This window comes from Dermacentor silvarum, chromosome 5 (assembly GCF_013339745.2).
Source record: "Dermacentor silvarum isolate Dsil-2018 chromosome 5, BIME_Dsil_1.4, whole genome shotgun sequence".
Lineage (NCBI taxonomy): Eukaryota > Metazoa > Arthropoda > Arachnida > Ixodida > Ixodidae > Dermacentor > Dermacentor silvarum.
In genome coordinates this window covers 28,990,716-29,007,043 of record NC_051158.1, presented here as the reverse complement: position 1 = coordinate 29,007,043, position 16,328 = coordinate 28,990,716, and the positions used below count along the sequence as shown (strand labels likewise).

Below are 16,328 nucleotides of genomic sequence, written 5' to 3'. Positions count from 1 at the left end.
TGCGATAGACCATCCTTTCCTTCTCTACGATGTGAATCCGCCTGTCGGCCTGTTGCTACGCTTTTTCTTCTCTTCTTCTTTTTCTTTTTGTTGTTGCGTTTGTACCTTGGTGTCTGCTTCTTGATCGAATAAGCTCATTTTTTAAATTATGGTTTTCTTTCGCTACAAATGCCCCCCCCCCCTCCCCCCCTTTGGCGCTGCCAATGCCCTGTGGCGCTGCCAGGTACTTGTGTAAATGAATAAAAATAAATAATCGCGGATTTTCAGGAACCTTCATCCTAGGTGAGGAGGGCACCAAAACCATCAACTTGATCAGAGGCTCCGGTCTCGTGCCCCAGGTTGCAGCCCAGCTTGCGCACGTCGCATCCGTGGGCCGGTTTGACGGATGGCTCGTCAGCATTGGGTGCAAAGTGGTGAGTGTGCTTTGCTGTCCTATAGCAGGTTCGTGTTTTATAATATATGGCACGGCGGGAGATATCAGCTGTCAACTTCATGCTTAGAAGTGTGACATAGCTATCTGAAACGGAGAGCTTTTGCAAACTGTATGGGCCACACAGCGCATATATTTTCATACTCCCTTCGTGTACGTGCTGTATGTACAAGTGCACGCACCAAGATATATAACTTAATAAAAAAATCAATTGCAGAAAAAATCCGAACACACCTGAGCACTTCTTACCAGTTGTGAATGCGAAAGCATTAATGTCCATTTGAGCACCGCTGAGCAGTTATAAGCAGTTATGAACTCCTCGCGGGCAAGCGAGCGCGTTAAGACGCTTGGTCAACGCCTCATAGATAGCACAAAGCCGGTGCACTTCTGTGACGGCACGCTGTTTTGCCAGAGCTGCCATAGAATCTAACGTGGACGCTGCCGAGCAAGCCGCGGTGATTTTGACGTCGCCGCTTTCATCACGCCGGGCTTGGCAATGGAAATTTCGGTTCAATTAGGCTTCCGCGAGCGAGAACGAGGATGACGTGGCGTCGCGGCGATATGCCTCTCCCCTCACGCGACACCTTCCCTCACGCAACGCCTGGCGTGCTATGGCGACAGCAGGTGTTCCCTTTCACCCGCTCTGCTCCGTCGAGGAGCTCATCGTGACGTGGCGTCGCAGTTCATGGGAATTTAGGTGCCGCTTTTCGCTTGTCCAGACGACAGATGCCGGCTTTTTCGTTCAATGGGCCATTGGACGCTTTCGCATAAAATATGATGGCGCCTGCAGTGCCTTGAATACATATATTCGGAGTTCTGATTGGACTTGTCCACCAGAACGGATTGATTGGCGCAAAGTATGTAATTAAAAATTATCAGACTCGCAATTCCTCCAGCTTTAATCTCTTACTGTGACAGTAACTGGCCATCACAGTAAATAACATTTTCTCAATTACTTCTTTTAAATTTACGTGTCGTCTTTGTCCGCTAGCACTGCCTGCTGTGGTCTCAGAGATACACGAACAAATGCACTGTGGTATAAAAGTTACAAACACGGATAAGGTGCTAGAGCACTGCACGGGCCGATTTTTTCAGCTTGGGCCCGGCCCGGGCCCGTTTTTACGTTGGGCTGCCCGCCCGAGCCCGACCAAAAGTTTTATGGCGAGACCCGGGCCCGGCTGGGCCCGGAAATAATCTACGTTACCCGCCCGGCTTGCCACCCCTTTACCTTAGGCCCGAGCCCGGCCCGACCCCGGTTCGAAATCGGCCCGAACTCGGCTCGAGACCGAAAATGACATGTTTTTCAGAGTCGAGACGCGTGAAGATAACTCGCTGTACGTCACATGCACACCACCAGAAAGTGTGAGCCCGACCCGGGCCCGCGTTAAAAAACCCGAGCCCGGCCCGGGCCCGGGTCAAAAAGCACATGGTGTGCCCGAGCCCGTGAAATAACTGCCTTACCCGGCCCGGCCCGGGCTTTCGGGTAAGCCCGAACTATAAGGTGCTTCAGAAAGGCTGGCCACTTTCCCTGTTTGTAACTTTTATATAACAGTATGCAAAGCAGTCTCTCCATCTCCATCTGTGGGCCCCCTTCTTTTCTAGGTTAGGTTAGGTTTCGCACAAATCAGTCTTGGTGAACCTATCGATAAATGTTGATGCATTTATATGGTTGTAGGTACGGCGTAGCAAGGTTTTCTTGGTATGGGTTTGCGTATAGTAATCACAGCCCCGCATCGGATATGAGTTGAATAATTAGATTAACAATTCGAATATGGAGTAATTCCCAAATAAAACAAAAGCAATTTTCACCATTAATATGTGCTATAAAATCACGTTGACATCTATTGTATTCAGTGTTAGCAAGTTTTCGTTATAACATTGCAAATTATGAATGATTGTTTCTTAGAAGTCCAAAGCAGTATTAGGAACAAACAGGGCAGTTTGTCCGCATACTGAGGACTCTTCGGAAAGTATGAATGATCATGATTTAAATAAAAACAACTGGCTCGCGGACCGACGGATAGCGTGCTTCACAACGTAACTCCTTGCATTTTATGTTTACTATGACCACCGAAATTACCTGTATTTGCTCCAATTTTAGGTTCTATTTTGCTCACGAGGATTTAAATATTCAGTTGCTATTCGAAAAAAAAAGGAAATGTTCGTATTTGCAAATACTCACTATTCGATTCGAAGATTGAATTGAATTTGTTACAGTATTTTCGAATATTCGAATATTTTTACAATCATTTTGAGGAGTGCGCGAGCGGTCATCTCGCATTTCACGGTCACGTATAGTTGTATATTATGGCGTGTAACCGCGCAATTATAGATAGAAATCGTATGAAGTGCCGTAGCGGGTACGGCTGCCATCAAGGCAGAAGGCATCACGCTTGTTTTCAGGACCCCAGCTGCGTTCCATTCCTGAAGGACTTGCTCAGGACCATCACCGCGGAAACACACAAAGTCGTGCCCGGCTCGCTTGTCATCTGGTACGATGCCGTCGACGTCGACGGAAAACCCACGCCGCACAACGAGCTGAACCAGAAAAACTCGAGCTTCCTGGACCTGTGCGACGGCATCTTCCTCAACTTTCAGTGGACCGAAACCATGCTCCAGAAGTCGGCACAACTCGCAGGCGACCGCAAAGCCGATGTCTACGCCGGGGTCGACGTGTACGGACGAGACACGCCGTACCCTGGTGGCTACGACATGTACGAGGTGATTGGGCATTTAATAAGGGCTCAAATTCTGTTCTCATGCGAGACATTTTTCTTTCTTTCTTTTTAAAATAAGGTGAAGTAATAAAGCAAAACAAGTTAAATGATGTTATGAAAAGAACTCCAAAAGCTATAGTGCCGAACAGATGTGCTTTCATGAGAGTCTTCACTATTACTCTAGTGCAATAAGTGTCTGGAAAGGTTGGACTTGAGTGTTTGCTTTCTTTTCCTCTTGTATGCTTCGGATGCATGTTCGGATGCAACAAAACTCCAACTAGACATGTTGAAGTCAGCTGCAGTCACGTGTACAGTGCTTAGTTTCCTTTGAGGAAGAGTATACTTGGCCAAAGTGTTCCATGTTCTTGTTGGACTGCTTCCACGTTGAAGTAGTACACACTTGCAGATCCTCTTTTTCTTCTCATAAATGACTAGATGTTCCGTGTTGTTTGTAGCTAAGGAATGCCGGCATGATGTATGCCTGGAACAGTGTGGATGCGCTGTAGAACTGCCACGAATTGGTTTCGGCAGCCATTTTCAAATTCTTTTCCAGGCCGTCCAGCTTGCTCGCAAATGTGGCTTGTCGGCCGCTGTCTTTGCCGCCGGCTGGGTCTACGAGACGCAGGAAAAAAAGAATTTCGCGAGAAACCAGTACCGGTGAGTCGCCAAGGTGGAAAATAATGCATGTTCCGCAGGGACGTGTTAAGAAGGCGCAGATCCTGAGGAATGAATTGTCTTCAGGTTATGTACTGCAGTGTTTCTGAAAGTTTCGTACAAGCCGCGAACACGTGGAGGAGACAGGTCACGGCTTTTATAGGCTAGATACTTCATTGTTCAAGATCTAAATGCATTGGTTAGAGGTTAGAGTGTTAGAGGTTACAGCTTCACACTGATGTTTGTGTGTTAGAATATTATTCTGTGTCCACTCAGATCTTTAGATCTGAATGTGCCGTTCAGATCTTTAGGCGCTCTGAAATGTGCTGTTTTTTGTTTGATATTCTTGAGATGTCAAACCTCAACATAACGAACATGGCTATAACAAATTCTGTGATACAGCGACGTAAATATAAAATGCATGAATATTTTTGCCGATATCTGGATATCTGCTTATAAAGAATATCGGTTACAACGGAAGGAATTTTGTGTTAAATGCGACTTTATTATAATGAAGTTTAACTGTTTTCAGCGGTCTTTATTATGTGTTCAGGAACACATTTTTAACTTTGGCGCATGTGCAGGCTTTGGAACTTTCCGGATGACTGCTGCTCTGAATTTCGTCTCACCAAGCTACCACTGTCCACAAGTTTTTGCCAAGGCTTTGGAAGACAGGCATTCGCCGCTGGACATGTAGGCCATTTTCGCTCAATGCCAGCGTCACGTGACCAGCCGCAGGATAGTCATTACATTTCCCGTGTTCCTGCACATTATTACACGATGCATCACTTTAACTTGTTTGAGGTGCAGTGCTAGTTTTTAAATTTGAGCAGTCGCTGAACTACGCAGCACATTCAGTGATTAAAACCGTGAAAAGTTGCTTGAAAAACGCCCCTACGATCCAGCATGAAACGGTGCTCATTGCACATTCTCCATGCTCTTGAATATTGTCCTTCTTGACGTGTCACCACAACTTGTCGGAGAGGAGTGTCGCACTGATCATTGAATGATACATGTAGAAGCGCAAATTTGTAGCGCTCTCGGCGATTCCCGTTATGCGGTTGTTGTTGCGAAACACATTTCCAATTCAGTGCCAGGATTGTGGTCTGGTTAACTAACTTTAATGTTGCATAGCAGCACCTGGTCTATGAGGGATGCCTAGCAGAGTTTGGAGTAATTTGGACTTTTCTTATAGTGCAACTAATCCATATGCTTAACTCAATTTTGATGACGCCTGACGTGAACGCGCCGAAAGAAATGCAACGTACGTCTTGGGCGCGTTCACGCCAGGCGTCATCTAGTAGAGCAAGCCAATCATGGGCATCAAGTTAAATCGCATTTCTGAACTAGGGGGCGAATCTCAGTACTATACGAGTATTTTTGCAATGCTTCATGTGGGGCCTGGTCGCATTCTGCCTGCACTGAAATGTGGTTCCTGTTGCAAGGAACATGCAGTTGCAAGCCCAGAAGCACAACGTCGCAGTTAGACACTCAACCACCACGATGGGTGTACTTAGACATAGGGATGATGCACATTTTGTTTAAGCTTAACTAAATTGTGGCTATGAATATGAACGAAGGGGATTCATAAAGTTCGTTGTATACCGCGGTACCATAAATTTGAAACCTGCGTGCGCACATGATCGGAATCGAAATGAGTGCATGCTTCTCTAGTTTTAGCTGGATATTTAAAAAAAATGTATGTAGTACCGTGGGGTACACTAGCGTTTTTGCATTTCGCCCCAACAAAATGCTGCCTTCCTCGGCCGGGATTTGATCCCGCGACCTCGTGCTTAGCAGCGTAAACACATTTAAGGGTGTCAAGACAAAAATGGCAGCGTCTATCAGAAAATTTGGCTGAAGCGCACGAGCAGTGATCCGCTTTGTGCCGTTGAAGGAACCCAATGTCAAGGAGATTCTTGCCGAATTGGTGCATGGTGGTCCACGCTGACAATGCCTCAGGTTGTAACACTGTCGTGAAATAGTGAAGGCGATTTCAATGTTGAACGAGCACTCGTCTCTCGATGGTGAAGTACAAATTGATGCCCAAGTCGAGGCTCATGTATGCCGATCGGCAGATAACTGTGAGACACCAGGTTAACATGAGTGCGGGCTCAGAAACTCTCACGCGAGTCTCATTACTTAATCTCTGTTCGTTCATGAAAATAGTACGAACGTTATGAATGCCCCTCGTACACCTTGATGCAGAGAACGTCCAGCCGAGCGTGGTTCAACTTACACAAGCAGCAGCTGCAGCCTCGGGACCAAGGCAACGCACTCTGCGAAACCTGCTGTTCAGTAAAGGTGCATCTGGAAGACGCCTACAACGGTGGCGGCAGCCTCCGTGTGCTGTTCAAGCGCAACCGTCATTTCCCAGACGCCAAACCCTACATCAGGTAACATTTCATCCTCGGGAACGTCGTTTACGTGTGCAATCACGGGTTTAATGCAGCTCTGGCTGGCAGTGGAAGAGGACCTGTCGTAAGAATCTCCACCCAAGACAGCCTTGTTGTTTTGTGCAAAAAGAAAATTTCGTTTGCTGTTATACCTTGGTTTCAGAGGGTTGGTGGCACTACTGCATGTAGTGCCCGAAAAAAAAAAAGCCTTCTCACATGTATGTCAATCAGAAAAACTCGTGCATCAAAGACAGCAAAGCTGTACAAGGGGTTCCTTACGCCCTTTGGAAGCCCAGGGGGTTTGTTTTGCCACTGTCCGAAAACTACTCGAGACTATAAAGGCTTCAGTATAATACTGCGCAATTCCTTCGCTATTCGCTAGCTTACAGCACTTCTATACTTTGTTATATCCGACGCATATTTTCCTGTACACTGCGCTGGCTGCACGTACCGAATGCCAACGTTCGACTGCGCCTTTCGACGGCCTCGTGGTAGGTAAGTTTGGACATTGCCCCTACGGCCATTTGTCAAATTTTACCGCAATGCACCAGCGTAACTCGGTGGGCGGCAGAGTGCAAAATAATATTTCAAAAGACCGCCCGAATAGCAACAGCTCTCAATTAGCAATGTTGAGAAGGTTACGCCCTTCTAATAGCATGCTTAATTACGGAACTTATTCGTAGCATTCCTGCTGCGATTTACAGCGAAGCTGTATACCTCTACCAGCCAAGGAAATTTTCTTGTCGTTGGCGTAAGCAAAAAACGTCAGGCTAAAAATTGAATACAAGCAGCATACAGCTCACCACTCGTTTTCAAAAGAAAAACCACAAAACAAGCATCAAAACCACATGATGGATGATAAGGCGCGTGTGAACAATGGGTACGCCCTCCGACGCGTTCCGGTAAAGGTTCGGTTTGCAGGTGCTTTGAAAGCGGTTGACGTCATTCAAAACCCTCGCGTAAAGTGCAAACCGTATAATGTATGCCAATGACGTCTGCGAATAATGCGAAGCACGTTCCTTCTCCCACGTGTTTTCTGGTAAAGATTACGGTTGCGTCAGCTACTCCGAGTGGAAAGGTACCCAACAGCATAGAAATCACGTAGTGACGTCATCACGCTCTAGCAACTCATTCAGTTCATTCCAGGCTACCATAGGTGGACCACGGAAAGTAAAGACGCCAGAAGAACAGCGTGAATATGATGTCGCTGTGAAGTAATAAAGGGTGTGGTTAAGTACATTTCACTTGTCTCTGGTTTCACTCTTTGTAGAGTCACGTGTGTGAATTTAAGTGACGTCGCAATGGGTAATCGTTGTGGGTATTTACAGTTTCGCTGTCCAACCACCTTCACAGTGTGAATTGGAGCCACAGTTTTTTTGTTGCACTGCTTTATTCCTGACCTAAATTATGCTATAACGGGGCAGAGACGTTACGACTAAATGCCGCAAATACGCATGCTAATTAAAGGGCCTACCTTCTTGACGTTGCTAACAGAAAATTGTTGAAATTCGAGCACCCTTCTGAACTCTCATTTATTCGAAATGCGGACCATTGAGTTACGCTGGTGGACCGCGGTGAAGTTTGAGAGATAGCTGAAGGGCCAACGTCCAAAATTTTTGGGCATGGCTGATGTCCGGCTACGCGTGTTCACCGACACCCTGATCACTTCGAGGCTCCGTTGCAGCCTGCATTATTCGCTGCTGTTCGACATATGAAACACCGACACCTCACGCTATTGCTAGCCGTAAAACTGCCGCACGGAAAGCATTTTAGAACTCTCCTTAACTGATTCGTTGTGAAATCTGGCTGGAAGAATCGGTCAGCGACTGTATTGTCATTCTTGAGAAATACGTCTTGGCCTAAACTGGATGCAAATCGCCAAATATCGGTATCGTTACAACCTATCGGCGTACTTACTGAGGGAGGGGGGGTAGGACCATTTGGCCGCCACTTTTGAATGCGGTCCCTGTCGGCTGCACTGACAGATCCAACAAACCAGCATAGGCCAAGTTTTCTTTTAGAATATCGGCCACTAATATACTTTCTTTATTACGTATCTCCTGCTTGAGCAGCAATTCGTGCTTCGCCGCTGTGCGCTGTAGCAGGCGACATGCGGGGTGCCCCTTGCACGCTTGCATCGCGGATGAACAGCCTGCCTCTCGGTATGCAGTTCCCGCCAAAACAAGTTTCAGTTTGCGTCTTATGTTATAACCATCTGGGAAAACACAAAATCAGCGTTTTAACCTTTGACTTGAGAACTGAATGGCAGGGGGAGAAGCGGTATAAAGTATTATAATCGGCTCAGTTGTAATCCGTAAACATAATATATATATGGGAGAACAGGAGAACGTAGTGAAAAAGAAAAAAAAATAGAGTAACACGACTTTACTGACGTTTCGGTCGCACAATCAAATGTCCAAATAGAAATAGAAAAGTAGTGAAGAATGACAGCTAGAAATGCAGGTGCACACCTCTTGACATCAAAGAAACCAAGAGGGATAGGGATAAAAGTATATGTGAAATAATAAGGGGCCACGAAACTTGCAAGGTGTAAGCACACTAAACAGGTAAAAAAGAAAGTTTACCAGCACTTTCATTGCATTCACAAGTGACCGCTTTAAATTTATGAATTAGATAGGATTCTCGAAGCTCTCTTTCGTGGTGGGAATGAAAACCAGATTGAAGGATTGTTGCGGTGATTTTATCAAATGAGTGTCCCGGAATGCGCACGTGTTTTGACAGCGGAAGATGAGGGAGAGTAGCAGCGTGGCACTTATGGTTGTTAAAGCGATACCGGAACGGTGTTTCAGTTTGTCCAACGTACTGTAATTTGCAAACAGAACATTTGGGCAAATAGATACAGTCGTTAGTGTCATACGTAAAATTACCTTTAATTTTCATGTGGAAATCGGAGGCAGTGCTTTTGGCAATACATGTTGTCGTCATGTGTGCACAAACTTTGCATCGTATATATAGCGTTACTTGTCTCTCGACAACGGCCTATTGTGCAGCGTGACGTCTGAATATTCAGCTTAAAGGTCCCCAGATGACACGAAAAGTCCCATGGACGTCCGAAAACGATTACACGTCCCACATCCAAATGAAGATGACTAGTAGATATCGCAGCGAAGTCCTAGTCAGCAAGGTTCGAAAAAGGATTCCGCATATTTATATTAGGAGAGAGCGTCCATCTGGGAAGCAGAGACAGTGCAGCCACCAGGCAGTCCATCTCGTGGTACACGTGCATACCACGTATATACGAGGTGGACCGCAGAGTGGCTGCAGCTTGTCTGCTTCCCAGATGGACACTTTCTCTTAATCTCCACAAAATCTTAGGCGTCGCGATTAATCCTACTTCATTACAGCCTGCATAAATCGAATTTTATGTTCTGGCAGGTTGTTTGGTTGCGACTTTCCGCTGGGCACTCTTGTGGTGAGCTACACCTTCAAGAACATCAGCAACGTGATCACAGTTGGCCAGGACATTGCGCTCGTTTTGAAGGCTAAAACTGCAGCAGGGGAGACGGAGGAGATCTTTCTAGGCATGACGGCTGGTCTACCGGATGGTGGCAACTACACAGTGACTCGAGAGATCAGAAGGCCCGAGGGCAGTCAGGATGTGTTTGAGGCCTACTGGCTCACAAGGTGCGTACTTGTTCAACAAAGCGCTCATAGCCTATAGTCTACTGTATAGTGTATACAACTTTTTGAAATCTGTAAACCCATACAACTTCCCAACAACAAAAAAAAAATTACCGGAGGAAACACTGACACTAAAATCGTTCAGCTACTATGGAAATAATAAGCACAGTAAAATGATTAGAATTCTCTAATCTTCGGACTTATGACTTCACACGTTCTTGTGGTGTCATGCATGCACGCGGTCGCGGGATCGAATCCCGGCCACGGCGGCCGCATTTCGAACACCCGTGTACTTAGATTTAGGTGCACGTTAAAGAACTCCAGGTGGTCCAAATTTCCGGAGTCCCCCACTACGGCGTGCCTCATAATCAAATTGTGGTTTTGGCACGTAAAACCCCATAATTTAATTTTTTAATCTTTGTGTCATGCATGCTTTATCTTCGTAAATTTCCAAGCAATAAACTTTCTGAGCACAGCAAGCCAGCAAGTCTTGCATAAGCAGCATGCATAATCACTGTGAATCGTTGAATTATTGCACAGTATTTTGTTGATAATGACCAATATGAAGAGTCACAAGGCCGCTTGAAGCCAGAAGAACAAAGCAATTTAGGCAAATTTCTATACTACCCATAATTCCCATGCTGGCTGTACGGTCACACTTTTGTCTGCCGTAGACACTGGCACCGGAATTCCCTTTTGTAGTTTTTGTTTGAAACTGTGCCATAAACCATCACTCAGTTCACGTTAAGACCGCTGCACGACAAACGCGTATATTCAGGATATCTCCAACAAACGCCTTTCATCCATGAACATAACGCCCGCCCTATGTCTGAAAAACTGCGATATTTTATAACTCAGTGTAAATCTACTGCGGCCGTCCTTGTCGTCGGTTTGGTTTCCTTATCACCAGTTCCGCTTCCCTAAAAACACTGTGGGAATGTGAATAGCTGGGCGAGTTATTATTTATGAGTACACGGATGTGACATTTTTGACATAAACCACTTTTGTGTTAACCTAAAGGTTCAAATCCCCTAAACCCTGGAAGATAAGCTGGCTACCGTCTGTGCTGCAATGAACTTGCCGAGGTGCGCTATATGGTTAGCATTCATTGTTCTAAAGGCAGTGTACTTTGTTGACAATCGACAAACACGAAATCCACGAGCGCTGTTCAGCGCTCGTCTTTGTCCATGTGTCAAAAAAAGTGCGCGCTGTCTTTAGAACAGTGATATGATTTACCGTAATGCATGTTTCTACCAACCAGCTTTAGTACCGATAGGCGTGCGTCGTGATCAACATCCGGTTGCTCCGTTCCTTCAGTTGGTGCGACTGCTACCAGACAAAGAGCGCAGCCACGGAAAATGTGTTTGGCACTCGCTTTTTTTTTCTTTTTTGTTGTAGCAATGTTCATCATGTAAACGAGCCTTATTGCTATACACACTGGCAAATTTTGCCGTGTCACGAAATTTTTTAAACATGTACATTACTCGAGCTCCAGCATTTCAAGAGCAACTTTAGTATCATATTATATATAATACCGCGTGTTTCCACAAAGCTCATGTCTTGCCGAGTACAAGGTGCTTGTAATGTATTTTCTATAGGCACTATACTAAGTCACAAACATTTAACGTGCGAGGAGCGTTTCTACAACTTCGATCATGTCGGTACTCCTTCAAAGTTACAAGCTGGCAATCTTCCTGGACCTATTTCTGGATGAAACGCTGTTTTATCTGTGTACACACATTTATACTATTCCCCTATCGCATTGTTACATTGTTGCTTACAGTAATTATGATGCTCATGACTTCTAAACATGGTCGTTCTGCATGCTTCGGCATGTTTCCAGCGCTTTTCCAAAGTAGGTTAATTATCTTCTCGCATTAGACTAATTATAGGATTATGCAATTTTCCTGAGCCTGCTGAAGGTTGGTGGAACCGAGGTGGACTTTTGGTTAGTAACGCCCACAAGAAAATAAAGATAGTGTAGGAGAAGTTAGCTGTCCATGTTAATTGAAATGTAGCAATAAGAGTAATGAAAGTGGGCGAAAGATATAACCTGCCGCTGGTGGGAGCCAAACCCACACATACCGCATCACATGTGCGCCGCGTCACCAATCAGTAGGGATGTTCGAATAGGGATAATTCTGAATCGAATACGAATATTCGAGAAAAAAGGCGACTAAGTATCGAACCGAATATCAAATATTTGTATTTTCATTGCTCCATCAACACGAAATATGAAGCTTGCCTAGAGTTCGTTTTGTAAAGACCCAAAGCATCTTTGCGTATACCCGAAGCTCCACGCTCTCTTTGCATTGTTTTGTCGGTGGTTTACTTCCGAGAACTTTAGGTTCTCAGAACCCTATTGTCGCATGTGTGTAAATGCAGTTCACCATTACACACGTCCGGATAACTGAGGAACTTCTGAACAATAAACTACTTTCAATTATCTGGGTAGCAATGGCAATGACGGCAAAGAAACAAGGCAACAGCATCTTGCCAAACGCGCGTACAGTGCTGTGTTCGCTGAAAGAGAAAAGCGTGCGGCTACAACACTGCATGCACGTTGTTTCAAAGCACGCAAACCTGGTAAATAATAAATCGCAACAAATTTGTATACGAATTAAGCTGCCTAAGAGCGCGGTAGTCTCTTTGAATGCCTGAAAATTATCGAGCGGAAGTTATCTGACCCGTACGTCCATTGAGGAACTGCTTCATTTGCGCAATAACCCCAGGTATCCCTCGGCAATATCATTCGGCAAACTCCTCAGACCCATTGTTTTGTCTCCCTCGAGACTCCAGCAAATGTTTTTTATCCCTTACCTGCATTAGAAAGAAACGAATACTCGACAACTTTGGTTAGCGAATCGAAATAGCATTGACTATTCAATTTTCATTCGAAATTTCGAATATTTGGGCACGCCTACAACTAGGCTATTGGCGGCTGTCCCGCTGTCCACCGAATGCTGTCATTCTGCTCGACATTTCAGGAAATACCAGCTGGAGGACCTGCGGGGTGCAGACGGGGCCATTGTGGAAGAGATTGGCCTGCACTTCTTCTGCGTTGAAAACGAGGCCAATGTTTGCCTGCTGGGACAACTTGACGTCACAAGGCCAGCCCATGCAAAAGCAGCTTCCAGTGGTGACAGTAGCGGCGATGACGAACCAGAAAGGAAACGGCAGCGAGAGGAGCGTTATGGGCTTGACACAATGGAGGCTGAGTAATAAAAAAAATAAGCGTTATTTACAAGGTATTGTGGTTTTGCCTAATCTGTGCAAGAGAAAGGTGAACCTGCATACAGCTATGTAAAACGCACAGGGGTCGTTGAGGAATTAAGCAACGAACCGATCTACTACAGATGCGCAAAAACATTCTCAAGGCTGGTACAGTTGATATAACGACCGCGAATATAACGAAGTCGCTCGACAATATCGGCATGTAAGGAACAGTCTAACCCGAATGTAACGAGCCCGGATAAAAAAAAAAAGTTATTCCCTTTATGTAACAGGTGAAGCTTACTGACGGATACCCAATGCAGGCTCCAACGTTTTGGAACAGGGCTGGGAGCAGCAAATTGACTGTTTTGGAGCAGAAACGTGCTGTTTTTGAGCAGCAGATAACTATTTTGGAGCAGCATCGGAGCAGCAGATTTGTAGTTTTGTAGCAGAGAAAGTGAGTTTTCGAGCGGGTCGCCATCGTAAGAACTTTAAATCAGCGAACTTTTGCTTGCAACAAATGCAAATACTAAGAGAAAGCTTTATGTGCCAAGGTGGAATTTCTCTGGAACATTAGATGCTCTTCTTGCCAAGCATCTTTAGGGAACGGCTCGAACCACAACCAGTCGCGCGCATTGCAGCTTTCTCCGAAGTTCCGGTTGAGAAACTCGCGTTGAAACCTGGCCGTCGCACCGGGGAAGTTGGCGCTAGCGTTGCCGAGGCGTTCACCACCGTTGTCAGGTTCCTGGAGGGCTAGACGACGCTGACGTTTGGCCTCAACATCGCGCTCCCTCAACTCGGGGTCCGCGGCTCTTCGATCACGTTTCGCCTGGGCTTCGGAAGCCCTCACGCTAGAATCGGCACGTCGACGACGAGCACTTTCCCCAGCGCGTTCATTCTGGATGGATTTCCATGAAATTTCAAAATTAAATCTGTCCGTCACGTAAGACAATGAATGGCTCATACCCCCTTAAGCAATGGATCATACCCCCGTAAACGCGGCCTCCCCATTACGACGACAGAAGACAAGTGAAATTCTACGCTGGAAGGATTAGTGGCAACGCAGCCAGCTGTGGAAGCAGACGACGACAAACGCGGTAGCAGTGGCACGAGCGCGTGCCGACCACCTGTGCAGCTTTGAGGGCAGGTGGTTTTTAACGCGATAACGTTAAGGGCCCCGTGTCGCAGAAAATCCGGCGTCGGTGTCGGTGTAAGCATCGGCGTCCGTGGCATCCGTGGCGGAGAAATTAATCCCGAACCACCCCGACCACACAGGCGCAAGGGGTTAGTGAACAAAAATTGAATTTCTCAAAGTAAAATTCGTCAGAAAAATAGTAAAGTACGACTTAACTACAACCTACAGACATGATAGCGTCGGATTGTAATTTGAATATACGAGAAAAAAGCCTGTTAAGCAGCCAGGGATCTTTGAATGCTATCGCGTTCCACTCTTATAGGCGAAGCTTAAGCGTCCTCCAATTCTGATGGTGTTTCGCTGTACTTTGGTTCTAGGCAACATTGCAGGGGAATGTTGAAAACCGAGCCTTTCTAAATTTTGACGAACTTTTTTAGCGTCACAACGCCGGCGCAGGCTAGCGTATACAAGCTTCGCTTGAAAAAGGCGGAAAACAATACAGTCAACGTTCGATTCTTCGGACTCCCTATAGGCCGCGAAATCGTCCGTAAAATCGGGACAGTCCGAAATAATGAATGCATGCCTTTTACTTTTACAGCGAATCTGTATATTGTTAGCTTCCAGCGGATTGATGTCCGTAGACCGAAGACGTGGGCCGATTCCGAAGATAGTGCAATACCGGGCCGGCCTGCGGCGGCCGGAGATGAAACAGGCTTCAAGTACTCCGCCAACTTGTAAAAATAAGTTTAATATATCTTGAGTCCAAATACAACCCATATCAGATATTAAGCTAACAAGAACGGATACTACACTTTAACCCGCGTCGGCCATGTCTGCATTCGCACCATACACGTGTACGCCATCCCGTGTATTCAAACTAGTGCCTACCAATCTGAGTGTTCTCTGTCTCGTGACGTCATGCTCTACGTAGGCTCCTTTCCTCAGTTCTGCTCTGACTGTGAAATGGGTAGGTCGCGTGTTGTACGATCTGAAGAAGAACAGCGTGCCCACCAAGAACGACGGCGTGAACAGAAAAGGGAATGGGCGCGGCGGCGGTGGAAGTAGACCACGTGGCCCTGGTCCCGCAAACTTGGAACGTTTCACCGTAGCAACGGTCAACCACCACATACACAGCTTCGCTAGTCATCCACCTTCACAGAGTGTAATGGCACTGAACTTTTTTTTTTATCATTGCGACTGGCCTCATTTGGCAACTTCCTTCAGTTTGCGGTATGTATCTAACATGCTTCAAATACCCAGCGACCCAAGTTGTCTACGGCTTGGGCCACTAGTTCCGTGCTGGCTGCTGTCTTGCCGAGCAGGCAACATGGGCCAGTGGGTGAATTCCCGAACAGACAACTTTCTGCTGACTGCTGTCTGGTCTAGTGGACAACTTTGATAACTAGGTGCGTATATGTGGCCGAGCAGGCAACTTCAGCACTGTCTATCCAATACCACCTTTTGGGGCAGAACTCCAACAACAATCATCATCATCATATTATCATCATCATCAGCCTATATGTCCACTGCAGGACGAAGGCCTCTCCCTGCGATCTCCAATTACCCCTGTCTTGCGCTTCAACAGTAGTCAGTGGGAAGTGTGGCTCGCCAGGACCGTGCCGGAGGACCATTCCTCTACCAAGCCCGGAGAGCGTGCCGCGATCAACATTGGAGCCCTAGACTAAGGGACCCACCCACTGGACCCGGATCTAATCTCAATAAAAGTTTTATACCACTACATCTACTACTACTATGTGATATTGGTATGTGCCCATTTTTTAGCCATTCTCCCAGAATGGATGTGTCAAGGTGATAGGGTGGTTGTGTGTAGCCTTAAACAATAAAAGCGATAGCGCCCCATCCGCAACTGACATCTCTACGTAGAGCTTGATGGACAGCCACCACAATGAAGTTGCAGCCAGGATGCTATGGCGAATGGGGGAATTGCTACGGTGTCTCAACTGTGGTGCACTGGTTAACACAAGAGGTATACTGTGTCGTGTTATCATTCGGCATTGTGGTTGTCAGCGAGATTGCCCCCCCCCCCCCCTTCGTGTTTCTGCTGGTGTGACCATAAGGTTTCACTACTCCCGTACGGCATGGGGATAAAGCAATTCGTCTAGAATAAGCATCATAACCAA

General features: G+C 46.3%; 1 protein-coding gene and 1 non-coding gene across 2 annotated transcripts in view; one reads left to right on the top strand and one right to left on the bottom strand.

The window, feature by feature from the left end:
- The window catches only part of LOC119453200 (uncharacterized), a 50,235-nt gene extending 37,148 nt beyond the window's left edge, over positions 1 to 13,087 (top strand). The window contains exons 10-16 of the mRNA XM_049667633.1: positions 268 to 413; positions 2,834 to 3,151; positions 3,701 to 3,804; positions 4,386 to 4,494; positions 6,010 to 6,197; positions 9,594 to 9,842; positions 12,827 to 13,087. Of these exons, the coding sequence (XP_049523590.1) occupies positions 268 to 413; positions 2,834 to 3,151; positions 3,701 to 3,804; positions 4,386 to 4,494; positions 6,010 to 6,197; positions 9,594 to 9,842; positions 12,827 to 13,061 (1,349 nt within the window). The 3' untranslated portion in view covers positions 13,062 to 13,087. The remainder of the gene's footprint in view (positions 1 to 267; positions 414 to 2,833; positions 3,152 to 3,700; positions 3,805 to 4,385; positions 4,495 to 6,009; positions 6,198 to 9,593; positions 9,843 to 12,826) is intronic.
- Positions 13,088 to 14,832: 1,745 nt separating this feature from the next.
- Positions 14,833 to 15,018, bottom strand: LOC119454737 (U2 spliceosomal RNA). The gene has a single exon (XR_005192664.1). It is a non-coding gene; the product is annotated as a U2 spliceosomal RNA (small nuclear RNA).
- Positions 15,019 to 16,328: the final 1,310 nt, after the last annotated feature.